Source organism: Artemia franciscana, chromosome 6 (genome assembly GCF_032884065.1).
Source record: "Artemia franciscana chromosome 6, ASM3288406v1, whole genome shotgun sequence".
Lineage (NCBI taxonomy): Eukaryota > Metazoa > Arthropoda > Branchiopoda > Anostraca > Artemiidae > Artemia > Artemia franciscana.
Window position 1 is genome coordinate 25,062,201 of NC_088868.1, and position 21,378 is coordinate 25,083,578.

At 35.8% G+C, this 21,378-nt stretch overlaps 1 protein-coding gene and 1 long non-coding RNA gene across 2 annotated transcripts in view; one reads left to right on the forward strand and one right to left on the reverse strand.

Moving 5' to 3' along the window:
- LOC136028227 (1-phosphatidylinositol 4,5-bisphosphate phosphodiesterase gamma-1-like) overlaps positions 1-21,378 on the forward strand; it is a 158,427-nt gene that overhangs the window by 79,856 nt on the left and 57,193 nt on the right. The window contains exons 10-13 of the mRNA XM_065705951.1: positions 1,584-1,646; positions 11,022-11,210; positions 16,767-17,000; positions 19,134-19,340. Coding sequence (XP_065562023.1) covers positions 1,584-1,646; positions 11,022-11,210; positions 16,767-17,000; positions 19,134-19,340 — 693 coding nt within the window. The remainder of the gene's footprint in view (positions 1-1,583; positions 1,647-11,021; positions 11,211-16,766; positions 17,001-19,133; positions 19,341-21,378) is intronic.
- The window catches only part of LOC136028234 (uncharacterized), a 92,774-nt gene that overhangs the window by 60,841 nt on the left and 10,555 nt on the right, over positions 1-21,378 (reverse strand). The window lies entirely within an intron of this gene.

Genomic DNA, 21,378 nt, shown 5'->3' on the forward strand with positions numbered 1-21,378 from the left:
TGCAGTCAAGACAGCTAACAATCTTACTGAATACAAAAGTAATACCAATTGCGATTCTATGGATATGTTACTACTTGAATATTGAAGAGCATGAAAGGTTCAGGAATTAAATAGCAATTTTCTTATTTTAATGACCTTTGTCTTTTATTCATGTAAGTATGCATATTTATCCTCGCTTGAATCCTTCGAGTGTGAAAGTTTGGGGGAAGTTCAGTTAAGATTCATTCCATGCTGCAGTTTTTTAAGTTGTATCAAATAGTCCAAAAAAGAAAAGAAAAAAAGAAATTCCAAGTTTGGGTTAAATAAATATCTCGAAAAGGAGTGATCCTTACTTTTTTTTTCAAATCTAAGAACTACTTTCACTTGTTGTCAATCTCACCAATGGGGGATCAGCCCCCTCCCTCCTAGATATTTCCCTTATATAGATTTTGACAATACCTTTTTTGGTATTTTAATTCAAAAACAAGTTTTGTGTTTTCTTTGAAGAATATCGAAAAACAGTGAAATTGCCCAACCCCATGTGGACTTTAAAAAATACATCAGTCCCCATCCATATTTTCCTGGACTGATGCATCTGCATGTGTTGTTAAGTTTTTCATTTTTCCCCACATCAGTCCCCATCCACATTTTCCTGGACTGATGCATCTGCATGTTTTGTTAAGTTCTTCATTTTTCCCCTTTAGTTTTTAAATTGACGTACAAAAAAGAAAAAAAACCTTCTTACTCAAGGAAGAGAGGAAAAAATTGTAGAATTAACAAATGAAATGTAGAATCAAACGTCAAAGGTTTTCTAGGAAAAGTATTTAGATTTATTCTCAAAATGTACTGATTACTCATCTAGAAATTTCATTTTGTTACTGCCATTCAATGACGTAACAAGAGTAACGCAAAATTCTTAGAAGGCCTGAATTCTACTTGGCACTGCCTACGTTACGGACACGATTTGCTCCTTAAGATTGTAACATAGGGTATTGAGCTAGGCTAGTGTGAATGGTTCTACATCTTATTCTGATTAAATAAAAAAAAAGGTTTTTTTAACTGAAAGTAAGGAGCGACATTAAAACTTAAAACGAACAGAAATTACTTCGTATATGAAAGGGGCTGCTTCCTCATCAACGCTTCGCTCTTTACACTAAAGTTTGACTCTTTCTCTCGACTCTTCTTTTTAAAATAGTAAAACACTTTAGCTTAAAGAGCGGGAATTTTAGAGTTTTGGTTACTATTGAGCCGGGTCGCTGCTTACTACAGTTCGTTACCAGGAACTGTTTGAAAGAACCATTATACACATACTTATACAAGCGTTCTCTGTGAAGTTGGCCCTGAAGTCTTCATGCATACTGCAATTATTTTAAGTGCAGTCAAGTACTTCCAAACTTACAATCTGACACAGCTAATTCTTATTGAATTAGTTTCTCGAGAATTTTATTCAGTTAGTGCAGTGGGGGCCATAATGTATTTTAATGTTTTAATACAAAAATTTGAAGTTTTTGAGTAATTTTGTTTTTGAGTCAATTTTATGTTGCGTTGACCCAAGTGTTTACGCGTTTTTGTCGTGAAAGTTTTTACATCATTTTTTTTTTCAGGATTCTGATTATGGTAACGAATATGGAGCACCGGATTACTTAGAAATGGACAGAGTTGGCCAGGTAAATCCTTCTTCTTAGGTTGTAGTCTGAATAACGAAAACTGAGTTAACTGGTTAACTGAGGAGAAGTTGAAAGTACGTGTGGAATCGGAAGTAATTGTGAAAATAAGAATAAATGGGCTTAAAATGCATATAATATGCAATACTAGAACTAAAAGTGGAATTATATTTTGTTGTTTGAATTTTGAGATCTTGATTTGTGTGGTGGTTCATGTTAGTTGGGTACTTGTATGATATAGTCCCGACCTCAGATCGTTCATGTAAGTAGAATCTGTCACTTAATATTAATGAAATATCACAAAGTATGATGAAAATATAATACTGTATTAACAGAATTATGGAAACTATAGAATAAACTTATAGGATGCAAGCGTGGCTGAGTTATATGAAGAAAATGCAAAAATAAAACTTTACTTTAAATAACCTAACAAATAAATGTGATTATACCAGTGAAACATGATACTGAGAAATTAATTTTTTTGTGTAAATACAAAATGTTTTGTATTTTGTATATTACTCTCCATTGCTTAGCCAAAATTCGACCCTCTCAAGTCGAACCCGTGTTTTGTAAGTAACATGACTACCAGCTTGTGATTTGACCAAGGATCACTAAACTATGCCCAACTTAAAAACCAGCCATAGGAAAGTGAAACCCATTTGAGGAAAGAGTTAAAGCCGTGACGTTATTCCAAGTTGAGTTTTCGGAATTTCGTTTTTTTTAGTGTGGGTATTTAAGATTTGATATTTAATTAAGTCTTATGATTTATTTTGTGTTAGGATTTGATTAGATATTGATACTTAATTGTATTTTTGATATTAAGATTTAAGATCTTGTATTTAAGATTAAATATTTGATATTCTATCTCCTTTTTGATATTTCGGAATCATTTCTACAAAATTTCTAGTTTGCACCTTGAAAATTTTTATTAGTATTTTAAAATAAAGAAAGAAAAAGCATTCTTAAACTTTATATATATATATATATATATATATATATATATATATATATATATATATATATATATATATATATATATATATATATATATATATATATATATATATATATATATATATATATATATATATATATATATATATATATATATATATATATATATATATATATATATATACATATATATATATATATATATATATATATATATATATATATATATATATATATATATATATATATATATATATATATATATATATATGTAAAAGGGCCCTTGTAGGAATTTCTTGCCTCTCTGCTCATACCTTCAGCTTCCATGAACGCATATCCTGTTTTATTTTTAATGGTTCTGGCCCTTGGCAAAGGGACCTCATTTTGCTAGGGTAGTCTAAAAAATATCTCCCAAAAACTGCTGTTTTTATTTCCCTTAAAATTGGCGAGTACATAAAGTACAAAAGTGAAATATACATCAGCCTAATCTGAATTTTGATGACAAGAACCACTGTGAAATGTTTATTTGGGTACAATATAGAGTAATTACATGCATATATGAATAAATTCAGGTAGAAACTAACCTAGCTTGCCTAATCTGAATATGTGATGTTTTTATTTTTCCCGTTTATCCCGTTTTATTGGAATAGGGAGAAATTAGTCGGCAACAAATTGGTGTCAGAAGTGGGATACTGAAACACGTCTCACTTGTGACGAGGTAATTTTTTTGAGATTGAACTTCGCCGTGTGAAAAAAGTTGAAGAAGTGAAAAATCAGTTATTTTATTTATGGTGTTATTTTTAACACTTGAACAAAATTTCTAATGAAGTTGAATTAATTAACGAATTAATTACCTAAAAGATAGTAAATGAAATTAAACATTTAGATAGATATACCTTGTCGGTTGTTTGATTAATATTGCCGAGTGACTAATTTTTTATATTGGTCAGAAGAAATTCCAATAATAGTAAATTTCAGCATTATACGCAAATCAGTATTGAAAAAACACTCCATGTGTTCTAAGACAGCTTTTTGTTGCTATAGTGGTAAAGAGGAATTTGTGTGGATCGGTTGGTCTTTTTGTCTTTATCCTTTGTCCTATACTGAAGTGGGTAAGCCTTGTTGTGGTTAGTCTATGGTTAGTGGTTAGTCTTGTCAGAGCGGCCGAAGTTTCAAGTCCCGGCTTTACAGGATACCATTCAGTGTAATGAAGGCTCCGGTTAACGCCAAATTTTGGAATAATTTTACACTACACTCACATTGGTTCTATACCAAATTTTTAAGTAATTTTATATTACTCTTGAATTGGTTCTTCGTATTGGTTCTGTACCAAATTTCTTAGTAATTTTATATTACCCTCGTATTGGTTCTATACCAAATTTTTCAGTAATTTAATATTACTCTCTGATTGGCTGACAGCATGATGCCAAAGCGACAAGAGCTTGCAAGCAACAACAACACATAAGTTACTGGAAACCCAAAGTTTCGGCGGAGCCACCGAGTCAGTGCTCAAAAGACTTCAAAAAGCTATCATCGACTGACTGTTGAGCCTGAGACTAGTAAGTATTCGAGTACTTCTGTTCCTTCCAGTCTTAGTGACTACGACGCCAGGCGGGAGATTTCTGCCTTGCTAGAACCGGAGTTGAAAGCTAGCATACGTCTACCTCTAGAAGCCAAGACAGGAAGTTCAAATGAAGAAGGAGGAAAGAATTCAACCCGATCCCAGGATAATTTAGGCGGTACTGTAGTTGGCATAGATCAGTGCGTCTGTATGGGCCAAGAATCAATAGTAGCCCTGCTACAACAGACGGCCAGGTTGAGCATGGAAGCGATGAATGACCGTTTTGCTACTTTTGCCACGCAGTTTAGTCCCACTGTTCACGCGGTCCAAGCTACAATTCAGAATGCAACCCTAACAGCAGGGATGTCGCCTATTTCAGTACCGAAGTTCAGCAATGAGGGGGGCATTGATATATACCTCAACACCTTCGAGTGTGCAGCTATCCAAAACCAGTGGGACAAATCGATGTGGGCGGTGAGGCTGCGTGGTGTGTTGACTGGAAAAGCCGGCGAAGCTACTTCGATGCTCCCATCAAACCAAATTAGCGACTATGATGAGGTCAAACGGGCAGTTCTTTGTAGCTTTGGGGTCACATCAGAAGCTTAACGAGTTTGTTTCCGCTCCGAACAGAATGTGGCACATCGGTCTTTCATTGACTATGGGAGGAGGCTGAAGCAATTATCTGTCAAATAGTTTGATTGTCAGGATTACAAAAACAAAAACAGATCTTAAGATCCTCAGATAGAAAATAGATGATGTCCTTCGACAGATTGCGGATGAGCCATTTGTAGGTTCTATAAAAATGACCAGCTACGCATACGTATCAAAGAACTCGACCAGTCGCCTTCATGAGGAAGTATACAGATTAGGAGATGCGTTCTTTCAAACCAGAAGAGACAAAAATCTAATTTCGAAGAATTGGCTACGGAAAGAAAACAAATCTCGAGAAACTCTAAATCACGAAGAGAAGCTTAAGACAGTGAAAAAAGATGCGCAAAATACAGCCGCTTGCACCTCCCCGTCACAGAAAAATTACCAAAGCTGTAATAACTGTGGGAAGAAAAGGCATAGGGCTAAGGATTGCCCACAGCTAAGAAACGAACTTTTCTAGCTCGAAGTCCTAGCCCATTGGAAGATTCAAGGGAACGTTTCTATTTCGAAGGCGAAATTGAAGGGCAACCAGCAACTTCATTGGTCGACTGTGATGCCACCCTGTGTAACACGCATAAAGAGTATATGCCGGTGGATAGCTTCCCTTCAAAGAAGAGAAAAGTTTGCTGTGTCCATCGGGAGTGTAACTTGTATCCTGTAAATGACGTTCACATCCAAGTAGGAAGGAAAGAGAAAGATTTCAGCGACTGCTTGCCCGTTGCTTTCTCAAACGAATTACCTGTGGACGTGATTCAGGGACATCATTTCCTCGTTTCAATGAACTTTGCAGTCAGCACTTAGGAAAGAAAAAGCCTAATATTAGAGTTCTTGTCAGCACAATGAGAAAGAATTACTCACAAAAAGAGCTTAAACAGGATGAGCCCGTACCAAGAATTATTGACTCGCCTCCAATGCTGAGCCTTCGTGGTTCACATATTCCAAAGGATGGGGGATTGGATATTCCAGAGAATGATATTTGGATAATAGAGGTGAATTCTGGAAATACGAGGACTGAAGGACAGTAAAAGAGTCGAAAGTAGAAACGCATCAGCACAGGGGATAAGTCCGGATCAGCTGACTGGGGGTGAACTCAAACGACCAGAGGAGGCTGAAAAAAGCTTGGTAAGTTGTTCCAAGCAAACCCCGCTGTGTGAAAGCCTTGATATCCTTGACGGTGTGCTGTATAGGAAGAGGATTTAGTCAGTGGGCGAAGAGGTATTGCAACTTGTTGTGCCACAGTTTTGCAGATCTTACATAATGAAGTTCGCCCACGAGTCCTCGTTAAATGGACATACTGGTAACCAGCGGACTTGCGATCGTATTTTGCATCGCTTCTTCTGGCCAGGAGTAAGACGAGATGTCTGAAAAAACATTAAAACGTGTAAGCCGTATCAGCTCATCGCTAGGCTGAAACCGAAGGAGAAGGCACCCCTGATTTCCTTACCAATAGTGAAAGAGCCCTTCTACCGCGTGCCTATGGGCATTGTTGGGCCGTTAAAAACATCACGAAATGGACTTTGTTTTCTGCTGTTAATTTCGCACTATGCCGCCAGATTTCCGGAACCCGTAATTCTACGAATGACCGATGCAAGAAAGATTGTGGAAGTCCTCGAACAATTCCTGTATAGTAGGCGACCAAGAGGACCACTGAATATCCTCAAAGAACAGTGGGAGGTAGCATCAACGGATTTAAGACAAAACCGACGAACTGCTCATCTGTTGCAAGTACACTCGCATTGAAAAACTGACGAAGGAAGCTAAAAAAAAAACTAGTCAAAAGCAACAAGCTAACAAAAGAAGCTATACGACTGTCTTACAAAGCCTTGTGAACTTCAGGTGGAGGATGAAGTCCTGTTGCTACTGCCATCAGGTGACCACAATCTGGAAATGTGGTGGCAAGGCCTTTTTAAAGTCTTGCGAAAAATGGGCAGCGTCATTTACGGAATTGAGATGCCAGAAGTGAAGATGAAATGCCAAATACTTCACGTCAACCTTTTGCGGAGATTCGAGAAAGACTGCCACAAATTTCGATGACAGCCGTTGACAGCAATCTGAATGTTTGTGAACGTATGAGCGGTGGTGACAGCGAAATTTGTTCTGGTCTCTGCGAATCAGTAACTCAGCTAGGTGAAAAGAGAAAGGAAGAACTGTTATGTCTACTCTAGCATTTTCGAGAAACCTTTTCAGGGACACCGGGAAGAACTAGGATCGTGAAACATCAGATTAATGCAGGTGAGTCACGACCCCTGAGGTAGAGGCCGTATCGCTTCCCGCAAAATGGACAGGTCGCCATTACGCATTGAGCAGAAAGTCGTCCGATGCTCCAATTGGGCATCATCGAACCATCTTCGAGTTCATGGTTCCCTCCAGTCGCTATAGTCAAAAAAGGGACGGATCACTACGTTTCTATTGTTATTTTCCTGGGCTTAACAATATATCTCGTTTTGTTGCGTATCCTTTGTCTCGTATAGACGAGCTCCTGGAGACGGTTGGCAGCAACAAAATATTTGGTGTCCTAGGCTTGGTTAGAGGGTACTGGCAGATCTAACTGTAGAAAGGTAGCCGGGAAAAGACGGCATTCTACACATCTTTTAGACTCTGTCAGTTTCTGGTCATGCCATTCGGCTTGCATGATGCTCCCGCGACCTTCAAACGTCTTATAGATAAGGTTTTAGAGCCCTCTAAGGCGTTCGTTCAAGCCCATTTGGATGATATTGTCATCTCTAGTGACTCTTGGGAGGTGCACATACTACATGTTATAAGAACGCTAGAGAGCATACAAGAAGTAGGGTTGTGGATCCACCCAGAAGAATAAAATGGCTCAGAACGAGGTTTGTTACCTGGGTCACTGCATTGAAAATGGGGAAATTGCCCTATTGGAAAAGCAAAGTCCAGGCTTTCCTCATTGGCAAACTCCAGGATGAGCACTCATTGAAGCCCCTGTTTTGGCGACATCGAGCATCCAATTGGATTTCGTAGTAGGAAAGTTGTCTCGGTTGAAAAACGTTGCTCGACCGGGAAAAAGAAGCTCTTGCTCTCCAATGGGGAATTGAAAGCTTCGAGTACTACCTGAAGGGACGCCATTTCCTCGTAGAAACAAACCACAATCCTCTTAGGTGGCTTAATGTTGCTCGAAATTGCAACTCTCATTTGACTCGCTGGTCATTAGCTCCGCAAGAATTTAAATTTACTACTAATAGCCGACTGGAATCCATGAACGCAAATGCTGATGCGCTTTCAAGATTGTCCTAAGTAATGAATGAATGAGTGAATGTTCTTCACTACCAATCTATAAACAAAGAAAACGAGTATAACAAAAGAAAGGAAAACGAAACAAAGATGACACATAAATTATTAATTATACCAAATCTAATATATTGCGCCCTTCCATGGGTGAGAAGAGGACTGGTTACTCAGTTTCTGAAACTGTTCATCCCGGCCCGAACCGGTTCCACCACACCAAAACGGCTAACGATGTACCTATTCTTGAACCATAGAGAGGTCTGGAGCAAAAACTTTGCGTACTTAAAATAACACTTTCGTAACATTCGCCTATCAGATTCAGTAAAAATGTCCCAAAATGAGGTCAAATATAGAATATGCGGGAGAACCACACTATTATATATTCAAGAAAGGGCTTTCCGCTCCAGATTAAGCTGTGATGTAACCACACTAGCATAAACATGTCTAAGTTTGCGTTCAGTATTTTGAAGCAAAATCTTTCCTATATTCTTAATCGAAGACCCGATCAGGAGACCTAAATATGTAAGTACAGTGGTGGGTGCCACTTCACTCAGCTAGACAGGCACTATTGGGCTCATAACTACCGTGTAAATTAAAGAAGAAGACTTGGGACTTCGCAGCATTCATCCTTAGTCCTATTTATTGATATCTATCAGATAGGTTATCAAAACTCTGTTGAAGACTAGCTATTGACCGGCACGGATTTAACAGATCGTCCGCATAACAAAGCACTGACGTATCCGTCCCTTTAAAATGCGGCGAGTAGGTAGGCCAATCTGCACAGGAAGAGACGGGCTGTTGTAAATGTTCAGTGATGTGATGGCTCCTTGCTTTATTCCAACGAATACAGGGAGCTCACTATCCTAAAGTACATTTCGTACTTTAAGAACGTAGATCTTACACCAGTCTCCATCGAGCAATATAAATAGTTCAACACTGCGTTACGCAATAATTTGCGCTCCATCCTACAGCCAAGGGAATGTCCGTTTCCAGTCCCTAGTCGATATCATAAGAACCAGATACCAAAAAGCGAAGGAAGCGTAGTTTCTTGATACCTGATCCTCGTAATTTAAGGGAGACACCACTCGCGGCAGGTACAACGGCCCTTGCGACAAAAACATTTTCCTCTTCTGCTCGCTTATTAGTAAAATTGAATAACGTTCAAGTTATTAAGTCTTTATATGAAAATCTTTGTACTTAATAAATCACTAAGTCCCAAGGGAATTTTTACTCAAATATCAAAACTATCAGTTAGCTAGCAAATGTAAATAATCCGATTATGAATAAATTGCCAATAGGGAAATCACACAAATTTAAGCTTACTGTATTAATAGGCTATAACCAAATATTGTAGTGATAGTTGAATTAAGGATGTCTCTGCCATCCTCCTGAGGGGTGTCATGAATCGCCTATGTAAATTATACCTGTAACTAAATCCTTTTTCATTGTCAAGTCTTTGTCTTTGTTTGATTGCGTAAGCGAGTGCCGAGATACTGAACCCGGACTGTAGTGAACTTTTATTTGATTCATTTAGTTAGTTGCGATTTGTCTGTTTATGAATAAAGAAGGAATTTTTCTTAATTGGATACTTTATTGGAGTAGGGAGAAATTAGTCGGCGACACTGTCTACCAATATTTTATGACCAGTAATTTAGTTTCATCACCCCCAGAAAAAAAAGCAACAACAACGAACAAACAAAAGCATAACAACCTTCCCAGGAAAAACATGCAAAATTTTGCATTTATGAATATAGGAACTGGAAACCTCTAGACTAGGGTTCTTGAACATGCCGCAGTTCTAAATACGATTATTTCTATGTCTGTCTTTCTATTTTCTAATCAAGTAGTTGCGGGCATCAAGCCATGGCTAATTGTAAAATAAGCCAAGATATAGTTCAAGTGAATGAGAGGCAAATATGGCATAAGCCCTTTTTAGGATTGTATAAAAACGATGTCATTTCACTTGTTGACTGATAAGTCTATCATCCATCCGTCCATACGTCATTCCTAGGGCAGAACTAAGGCAGATAATCATAAAACTAAGGAATGGAAGATTGGATTAATTTTGGGCCGGAGCCGGGGCCCACAAGACTGTATCTGGGAGGGCTGAAGGTCCATAACGGTTATTTGCTAGGTTTTAAAGCCTAAGCTGTCTAATACATAGTGAGACGCGGGAGGAGGAGGTGACGAAAATCCAGAGAAGCGTTTGACCTTGCAAATAACCGTTATTGCGGCAAGAGAAATAGGACAACCGATGCTGTCCCAGTTCTCTCTCTCTTTCTTTCTTTCTCTCTCTCTCTGTCTCTCTCTATCTCCCTCTCTTTTGCTAGTCTATTCATCTACATCCCACTATTGCATGTGTTTCCGTGTGCATGGTGAATTAACTACTAAAATATTTAAATTAGAGATGTAAAGTTTTTACGGAGCAATCTTGAAGCCTTGATAATGGTGGTAAGCTATAGAAAGCCACTTTAATCAAATGCTTAATAAAGAATCCTTGGTTTGGTAATGATGTTATCTGGAGGCTTAAGTCCGGAGATTCCGACCGTAGTGAGTGGAGCATCTGAGTGCTGTAACTATACACATACATAGAAATATTAATAAATAAGTGAGCTTTTAGTTAGGGTCTGAAGGTTTCTTTTTTAAAGGTTTCCGGCAATCTTACATTTTATTCTCAACTGGTAAGCAAGACATTACCTTGTTTACCGTAGCAAGTGGAGCATGACGAGAAGGTAGACACTGCAAGAGCCAGAGTTCTGAGTGCTGTAGCTCTATACATATACATAGAAAAATTAATAAATAAGTGAACTTTTAGTTAGGATCTGAAGGTTTCTTTTTTAAATGTTTCCTTCAATCTTAAATTTTGTTCTGAACTGGTAAGCAAGACATTACCTTGTTTAGCGTGGAATATTTACCTTAATTACCTTGTTTAGCGTGGAATATTTACCTTAATCAAAATTATTTTGAAGGTAACAGTCATAGCAATCTTCAGCTACACCGCTAGTAGAAGTGACGAGTTGACTTTCCCAAAAGGTGCTGTGATTACTAATGTTCATAAAGAAGATGGTGGATGGTGGAAGGGTGACTATGGTGGAAGACGTCAAATGTGGTTTCCGGCAAATTATACCAAAGAAGTTACCGAGCAAAAAGAAGAGTCGGTAGGTCCAGAATAAGTTCTTCTTCTTCTTTTTCGTGTTTTCATCTCTATCGAACTGTGCAAAAGGAAACATGATGCAGGATGCTATTAATTCTCGTTGCTGTTCTACCAGTAAATAGTGTACGGATTAAAGTTAATGCTAGGATAAAAACGTAAGGAGGGGTTATTTCCGAGCCCCTCTCCGTCGAGATCGCTATCTCTTTCTGATTATAATTATAATCTTTAGTTAAATTACTTGTTTTTCGCTAATTTCATGACTTTGGGAAAAGACTATGGTAAGGTAACCTTTTGGGACAAAAAAAGCTACTTAAAAGTTCCCACTATTGAACAGTTAGCTTTAATCGTTATTATTATAGTAGTGATGAAACATTTAATAATCTTAAAGTTCGAAAAGACTAGTAAAAAGTTTTAAAAGTGAAATAAAATTTAAAGATTTGGCTGAAACTACCAAATCTTGCCATACTGTATCTAAATATGCAAATGGTAGCATTCTTTCAACTATAATACCTTTTTAAAACGTCTACAGTAGGCTATGCAGCATTAGTAAACGACCCCCACCTTCATTCCTTTTTCTAAGAAAAAAATATATAGAAAGCATATTGCTCATTTTTATTTCAAATTAAATTGTGTTAGTTTTGTTTTTTGGGTTTTTTATTAATTTTTTTCTTCTTCTCATTAGGCTATTCGATTAGTTTTTTCTTTGTAAGATAAGAAAAAGTGAGGAGTTAAACGATGATTTAGGCGAAAAGGCGGAATAAGAGAAAACAAGGATTTTTTTTTCAAGAGTTTGAAAGTAAAATTTTGTGCCCAAAAATTTTGGCAATGTGCACCTTAGCTATCTGCTCCCAGAAGGCGAAATAGCTAAATAAAAACCATAAAATCAATATAAATTTAAATAGAACGAGTAAATACCTAGGTTTGAATAGTGTTAACCATGCTTCACGGACTCCCAGATGTCATTGAGCATCCACTTTTTTTCTCTTCAATAATCTGATTCCCTTTTGATTTTGTGTGCTTCTAAAGGTTAATGTTTTGAACTCTTTGTCTTTTCTCTTCCTGGATATATTATAAAACGGTGGTGTCATCTAATACTGTTATCTGTCTTTACCACAAAATATTAGCATTTCGGACTTATGTATCCTTTCAGTCATTTTGATAAATTAAGAGTATTGATTTTGTCGTATATTCTTTGGGCAATTTTGAAGGTTGTCAATTAGGGGAAGAGAGTAGGAACCCTAGTTTTGGGCCCCCTCCAGATTTTGAAAATATTTATTTTTCGAGGATTTTCATTGAAAAATGGTTATTTTGAGTACTGGTTTGTCTAGGGAAGAGAGTAGGGTCCCTAGTTTCTTGCTCTCCCTCCATATTGTGAAAAATTTTTCTTTGTTGGGTATTTTCATTAAAAAATAGTTGTTTTTGGTATTTTCACTGGAAAATTGAAAGATGATTGCCTTCCGCGATTTTTGAAAAATTTTGCCCCCCCCCCCCCCCTTCGAACTGTTTCTCGTAAATTGATGCTACTGCCTATTCTCGCCACCCCTGTAGAAACAAAAAAAAAACATATAAACGATATTATCAGATTCATTTTAACTTTAGTTTGTAAGTAATTAGCAAGCCATTGACGAGGAACTGACACTCATAACCTTTTATTTGCTACTGCTAGCAGGTTTTTAAGACAGTATTGTTTTCAATTACCCTGTCTACATGCAACTTTGCAATACATTTCAAAAGGAATATAATAGTTTTTGTTCTGATAAGTGTATTTTAAGGGTGATGCATTGCTCCATTTAAAACTTCCATTTTTGTTCCACATCTAAGCAGAATTTGAAAATGTCAATGTGACCATTTTGGCAGCAGGATGTAAAGCGGTGTAATGACGTTAACGCTTTACGTTCTAGCCTATTCCTTTTTCCAGGCTATGGGTCTTCAAACTTTTCAGCCTAAATCATTAACTGTCAAAGAGTATTTCAAAGGTCGACTGCAAACTTGAGGAAAAAAAGAATCAAATATGATTATTGTCTTAACCGTGTATTTAATAATAATAATATATTCAATTATTATTCGATAGCACATTAATGTGCTATACAAGAGCATTTTGTAAGAATGGTGAAATTGTTCCCTGAGTTCCAGAAAAAACAGAAGTTTCTTGCTTTAGATTTGAGGTCACTAGAATCAAACTGACGTGAGATTGTCATCTGGCTGGGTTGTTCACACAGATATGTTAATCAAAGAATAAAATGTACCCTGATGTAAATTGTTTTTGACATTAGGAAAGTCTAGTTTGGGTAAAAATTAGTAAAAACTCACCAGTCCTTATTTGAACTTATTTCTAGTGAGGTCATTTGTTTGTAGCTCAATGATTTCCAGCTGCAGTGTTTCTTGGTAACTGCCTGTATCTGCTTAATTTTTTTAAACAGCGTCTCTTCTTCTGTCTTAAAATCCATCTCCCCCCCCCAAAAAAAGAGAAAAAAAACGCTCAGAAACCACAACTAGAGGTCTGTGGTGGCTATGGTGGCTTATGAGTGGCTTGGGGAACTCAGCTGTTACTTCAGCCATGCAGACTGCGTTTTCGCAAGTTTGTAAAGTTGTCGACATTTTATTGGTTCTAAAACCACGACTACTTTGGATATGAATGTCTTTAGTTGAGGGCATCTATCGTTAACAAGATTTTCCTCTGATTGTAGTTTTAGGTTCAACAAATTCTGCTGACTAGTTATGTCTACAACAAAGGGCAATTTTTATGCACGCTCTTTGTCAGATAGTAATGGACATGGCCTTCCTTTACTTCCCAGAATGCACTTATTTCCTTTCTTGAATTAGATTCTCGTTCAGACCGTTTTTGCAACTTTCAGAACTTTCTTAATTTATGCCGTGTGATTTGGTAATGAAATTTTTTCAATTTTGTTTTATCTTTTATGGTTGAACTCATTCGACACCATATTCAGTACAAAAATCCCACTGGTCAATAATACAGAGGAGGAACATTTTTGTTTCGAATTAGTCATTTGCCTTGCTTGTCAAACTAAGCCTTTTTTAATGTCAATCCTGTTATTTCTTCCATCAAGAGTCTGGCAGCTGAGATTAATCTGTTCTAAGCTTAATCATCAGCGTGTCTCCATTAACACGTGTTATGTAGGGGAGCTAGTTCTTGTGTTTCATCATGTTCTCGTTCACACTTCTAGTGAAAACAAGCAGTACAGAGGTGCAGCAGATGTCCCACGATTCATTCATTGCAATTGAAAAAGGCGAACCTGATTATACTTTTCACTCTTTGAGTCTCAATGATTTTGGGCAATGGCGTGGGCAATGTATGCAACCCCAAGCTACATTTTTAAATAGCCCTGATTTTTATGAGCAATTTTTCTCAGCTATCTCCTACCAAACTGCTTACGCTACTTCACCTTGTGCACAGTGTTTGACACTTTTACATGAACCTATTTAAAAAAAAAAAAAAAATTAGAAAAATATTTTGCCACTTTAAAAAAAGGACAGCTTGAATTCTGCAAGCTAACAGAAAATTAGTTTCTGACAGTTACTTACAAAATTCATTGACAGTTCGAAACCGTGTTGCAGAATATTATTCCAGCTACTAAGAATGTTGTGTTTTGACAGTGGAATTTTATAAAATTTAAAATATTCAAATTTGATCCCTACGTGACCTTGTACAATCAAGGTTAAGTTTTTCAGAATTAATGGTGAGCCGGATGAGAGGATTTTGCGGGTAGCTTCAGGGTCATAGGCCACAGTTTGGAAACTCCTGTTTTAGATGATATTCACCTACACGATGCGAAGAAATATTTTAGCTTTGCATAAAGGTGTTTACAAACCGTGTATAAGCAGTCCTATTTCACACCACATGAAACAAGTAGCTGACAAATAGAAAGGCTGCCATTTAGAACAGTATAACAAAGAGCTGTCAGTTTCATTTATCCCTAGCATTATGATTTGTTGCTTCCTCTAAAAAACTCCCAACTACCAGTACGCTAAGGTGGTCGAATATTGTTGTGTAGAGGTAACAAAATCTATTTAAAGAATTTTTCGTGACTAATGAAGCGAGTAGCTGACAACTATCAATTTTGTCAAGTTTAGCAATATTACGTAATTTTTGGCTACCCTTAGTGTCTGGATTTGCTCCAATTCTAAATAAATTTTAAAACTCGGTTGCCATGCTACACACCCCGACATCTATTATACAGTGTCTAAAGCAGCTACTTTTATGATAGAAAAAACTAATTCTAAGTGGTTTGAATCCATGATGAACGATAATGAAACTTGTTTGCTTTGAGTTGATTAACACTCCTTTCTTTCGTTTCTTTTTTTCTTTTCGTTTCGTTTCAATTTTTTCTTTTCTAAACTGCATACTTCATAATTGTGGCATCGTGAATGAAAACTGACTATAGGGAAAAGAGGATCGAGAAATATCAAGGATTGCCGATGTGAGGACCACCGTAAATTTCACTGTTTGTGAAGAATATAAACACTGTGTCCGTGAAAAGAAACAAAGCTTTGATATTTGATAAAAGAGGGTTAGGGCGGGTAGGGAAAGTTTTACGAATGATGGATGATTGGTTGTAAAAAGAAATTTTTGTTTTGGTTTTTTTTTTTGTTAACTCAAGCGTGATAAGACGAAAAGCATGACAGAGTGAAGCTCTAAATAGAGTGGGTGAATGAGGAGTGTGCGTCTGTATTGGGCTCAGGTGATTTGGTGCCGCAACGACTTGTCACTATTAATAATACCATCTACATGATTTTTTAACCAGAAGCTTGTGCTCACTTATTTGTAGTATTTAATGAAGCATCTTTTCATTAATCCGAAGGATATGGGTAAATCTATAGAATGAGAATTCAACTGTCTCGAATTAAGAAAAACTTTCAGGTAAAAAAAGGTCTCATAGCAACTCCTTTTGAATTTACTGCATTACATGGTTCATTTCTTTAAAACTTGATTGGATTTTGAAACTGATTAAATATCAGTTAAATAGTTTTGATTGAGAATTGAGAAATGCCAAAGACTGGGTGTTGAAGAGGACTAAGAGGGAAGAGACTGAAGCCTAAATAGACATAAAAACTGTTCCAAACAATTAAATAATTTTGTTGTTGACGCAAAAAAATTATGAACCGAGTTTGGGGAATTTAAGGCGAAACAAGGATATTATGGCTTCTCATTTTGAATTTACTGCGTTACTTTCAGACTCTGAAAGATTTACTGGATAGGTTTTTTATTTTGACTCCTTTTTTTGGCTTGTTTATTTTATATTTTTTTCTATAACTGCACTATTTTATTCAAACTTGGTTTATCTGAATACTGCACTAGTCGTAATTTTTTTTTTGACATATGACTGTTTGCGTGTTCGAAAAAGAAACAAAAAACAACTTGCTTTTTGAAACAACCTAATCATTGTAGCAATAGAACATCAATGACTTTCCATGTTTGAGGACAATTTGTAGGTTTTGGAAAGTAAACTTCAAGCACTAAATTACTTTGTTCGGTTGATCATAAAGGCTTATTATTCACGAGATCGACTAATCAATTGTGATATATTAACCTTCTTTTCAGCCATCAGAAGCAGCTCCCCTTGGGAATCTCCAAAAAGGGAGTTTAGACATAAGTGGAGCATTAGTGGAAATTCTGCCTGGGCCGGGCTCAACATCTCATGCTGGTCCTGAAGTCGTTCTCCGTCTCCATACTGCCAACCATTATTTGCCATTTGATGTTGGAGTACCTACTAAAGAAGAAGGAGAAGGTTGGCTCTTGGCGATAAAAGAAGCTGCCCAGTCTGCATCTGATAGAGTAAGACAAAAGTTACATTTTGTCTAATTCTGTTCTATAAAGAGTTTAAACAAATACCTCATATGCTGGAACAAATCAATCTACAATGTCAAATTCACTTCGAACTAGTAATCTTTGAGCCCATCTATATATCAATGTTTGATAAAAGTATATACATTGAAAGAATATGTTCCGTCTGTGATCCGAAATAGGTGCAATTTTATTTAGAATTAAACTTCCTCGTTCGAATTAAACTTTGAGATTTTGTTTACCGTTTTCAGTAAAAAAAAAGAGGCTGATCCTTAGCAAAGTACCAACTTCTTTAATTTGCTTTCGCTGACCATCATTTTTGGCCTGAATAGGGCCAAAATGCCATCGAACAGCCAATTGATCCCCCGTTTGCCAATTGATTGAGGACTATCGAAAACTTCTCTGCAAAGCCTCTTAGCTTTAGAGGCGATTTTGCCACACGGTGGCGCGTAAATGCAACTCTTTCATAAATATACAGTTTATACCAAATGGAATTACTAAATGGAGTATATATATATATATATATATATATATATATATATATATATATATATATATATATATATATATATATATATATATATATATATATATATTATTTTGACACTCTTTACAAACATTAAAAAGTAACAGAGTCTACAACATAAGAAGTAAGAAACACCGAAAAATGAATTTACATAATATTTAAATAAAACTCTTACTAGCAAATTAGAAAGTGGTAAACACTACTGCTAAGCACTTAGTCAAAAACAAATACCTATTTAAATACTATTTAAACACGGATAGAATTCAAAGGAAAATCAATGATACATTATCTACGCTTTTCGAATTCTACCGAGATCCTGTCCATTTTCTCCGCAATATCAAACACCCTATATCTTTTAGGGATATAAGTAAAGGTATGACTTACAGTTACACTGTATTGCATAGTTGCACACCAACTGGAGGAGTTGGAAGCCAGCGGATCTTTTTTGGCTGGGAAGGGGGATGAGGTGATGTTGAAACCTCGAAAAAGTTCATTTTAAGGTCAAACTTCTCAATTTCGTGAAAGAGTTTCCTGATTAGTAAGAAAAAGAGATTTATCCTCAGACATCCCATCTTTTCGAAGAATATAACTGGAATAAGTAATGTTAATATTTAATAGGGGGTAGCTCCCCTATTTTTGCAGAAATGTTTTTTAGTGGGAATAAAATATTATATCCACATACTGACCTCCGCAAAGCCAAAGAGATGGGTTCATCGACCGGGAGTAATATTTCCTCGCCCTCCTTACTTTTGAAAAATTTAAGCATTACAGCCATAAAAATCATTTTTGATATTTAATAAACCCTCCCCCCCATCTCAGAAAAAAGATTCGTCGACGGGTACAATTTTAGGTAAGTATTTTCATCAAAAGCTTCAAGTTTAGAGTAAAGAGTGGGAGTAGTTTTGCCATTGAAATTTTACTTCATTCAATAATAATTAGACAACAATAAATTCTGTGAAAATTAAGCACTTTTTAGCTTTTTTTTATAACTTCGTGTGAATTTATTCCCTGAAAGTAATCCTGATGCCATTTTTTTATTAATTAAACAACTACATTTAAAAATAAAGAAAGCAGCCATGATTTTTTTTTATTCAGTTAAACCTGTTCTATGAATTACTTCAACGAAGTTCAACCTGGTTGAACTTCGTTGAAGTAAGAATGCTAGGGCAGTTTTTTAAAAGTTATAAAAAAATTATTAGTTTTAATCCTCACATTTTAATGCATAAAATTATATATTTTCTGGCGTTGTGCTGAAGATGGCCCTCGGACATACGGCCAAAATATCTACTGAATTGAGTTGTACTGTCTTAGAAAAAAATTCCCTATTGTTTCTACTTTGTGTTTGTTTAATATGCAGAATAATTGTACCTAACAAATTAGGCATGCTGACCCTGTATACTTAATCGCCACCCCCATAATGTGCAGATATATAGCCCAAATTTGTTTCTAAAGTATTATATTTTTTTATCTTACTTTGGTATATTTGATTTAGGATTGAGCGTCAGAGAAACATATTAGAAAAGCATTAGGTAGGGCGTATATCATACAAGTACCATACATTTTCGTTTGACATTTATTCTTTTCTTGTTGTGATACAGAGTGACATGGAGAGGAAGAAGGAGAGAACTTGGCGCGTGGCAAAGGAATTATCTGATCTCATCGTATACTGCCGTTCAGTCTCATTTAATATAGAAAGGTTGAAGAAAAATGGATGGATGGTTCATGAAATGTCCTCCTTCCCAGAAACAAAAGCTATGGTTTATCTGTGCCAACAGGAGGCTAAGTTTTTTGTCTCCTATCATCAGGTAATCCTTTTTTTTGCCCGAAATTTTTATGTATTCAACTGTTTAAGTTCAAAAGCAGTTTAGTGCTTGCTATTGTCAGCATGCTATCTTTTTCTTATTTAGGAATTATCCTATGTAAAGAGTATAAGAATGTTCTAGGCTAGTATACGAAGATCTGTCTTTAAAAATTGTCTCCGCAATACGCTTGTATTAGAGAAACGTCAGCAAAACGTTTAACATATATCCTTATTTTGCCTTTACTGACGAAAATTTCAGTTATGTCACCTGAACGCTGATGAAAAAATCTACCAACGTCTGAATCCCAACGTCTGAAATCCAAACGTTATGTGTGTCTGCAACAAGGTCATATGTAATTTTTAAAGAGCAGATTAAAGTCAATTTTCTTAAAATAAAGTATATTCTACCACATATCAATTTTAATTTATTCGTTCAGTTCTAAAAGTGAGTTAGGCTTGTATTATTTTTGAAAATTTTTGGTAAAATTTTTGATGGAGCGCTAATAATGTTCCTTTAACTATATGCCATCTTTAAATGAGAGTTCCACACATACTACGATATCCTCAATAAGGGATCCATAGAAAATTATTTGATGCCAGGGAGAGTGAACGCTATTTTCCTACTCTAAATGAAGGAACGTTTCACTCGCGATCGGATTGGCAAACATTCTTGTTATGTTTGTTTTTCTTTTTAGGAGACATATACTTTAAGAATGTACATTTTTAAAGCAAAATATCTGTTTTACCTTTGACTTTTAAAAAAATATGTGGCTCACAGGTGGATTTTTGGGGGGGAATTTTGTTTCCTAACCTCACTGTGAAAAATAATTTTCTTCTGAAGCGTACGCAAATTATAACAGTATTATTGTACTTATTGGTATTTGCGGTAAGACCAGGCGTTCTTCTGCCTTACCTGTCATGTGAAATACAGAAGTTGCGTGGGAAGTTGTTAACCGTAAGTTCCCCAGGCTTACGCCTAAAAGTGTCATAAAGTGCAATTCTATTTTTTCAAGGAAGGGATTCGAATTTTGTACAAAAGACAAGTTCCTGAATTGATCTTCTGTGCGAGAGGAGTTCAAATTTTCATAAATTATTTTTATCTCAAATATCTAATATATTCAAATCAATTCAATTTATTTATAAAAAAAAAAAAAAAAAAGCTAGTTATAAATACAAATCAACACCAAGAGACAATCAATTAAATAATGCAGACCAAGGATGAGATACTGTCGACAGAGAAGAATGAAAATCACGCAGCCTTTTATTAATAACACATATAGGCGAAACTAGGCGGAATTTATTCATTAAGTAACTGTTTCTAGTCCAAGAAGGGTAACTGAGAAGGGATTCAGCATAACGAAAAAACACTCTACGAACAGATAGTTTCTGAGGTTTACTAAAAAACTGCCAAATTGGACAAAGAGAAAGGAGATGAGGTACAACTAGGCTATTGTCAATTTTGCGAGATTTAATTTATCTATGTGTTTAATGTTAGATACATTTGAAGCATAAGCAGTTCTCAGTTTTATCTTCAAATATTCAAGGGATAATTTCACAGTTTCTTTTAAATTCTTTCCAGTAGGCATTCCAAAGTAAACTAATTTTTGAGAAAAGGGGACTTGAGCATTAGCTAAAGATAAAAAAGTAGGGCCCATTTGTCTCTATAGAATTGAAAGCTACAACAGCAGTTTTTTCTACATTGAAAGAAAGCCCCATATCTTTATATTCATTATAAAGCATCATATCATAGTGTCATTATAATATGTGATACTAACCACTTTAGTTATGAGTTCTTACCAAGGTCTTTCGAGTCCAATAGGGCCGTGTTGGATGTTCAAAATTATTAGTTCTACCAGCGTCTAATATCTTCATAAAAAAAAAAATACTAGAATAACCAAGAACTATAAAAGTTTAACTATTTGTGTGTTTTTTCAAAAGAAGGACTCGAATTTTGCACAAAAAGTCATATTCCTTAATTGATCTCTTAATTATTTTGTAGATGTTCAAATTTCCATTTTTTTTTTTTTTTAATATCTGACGTG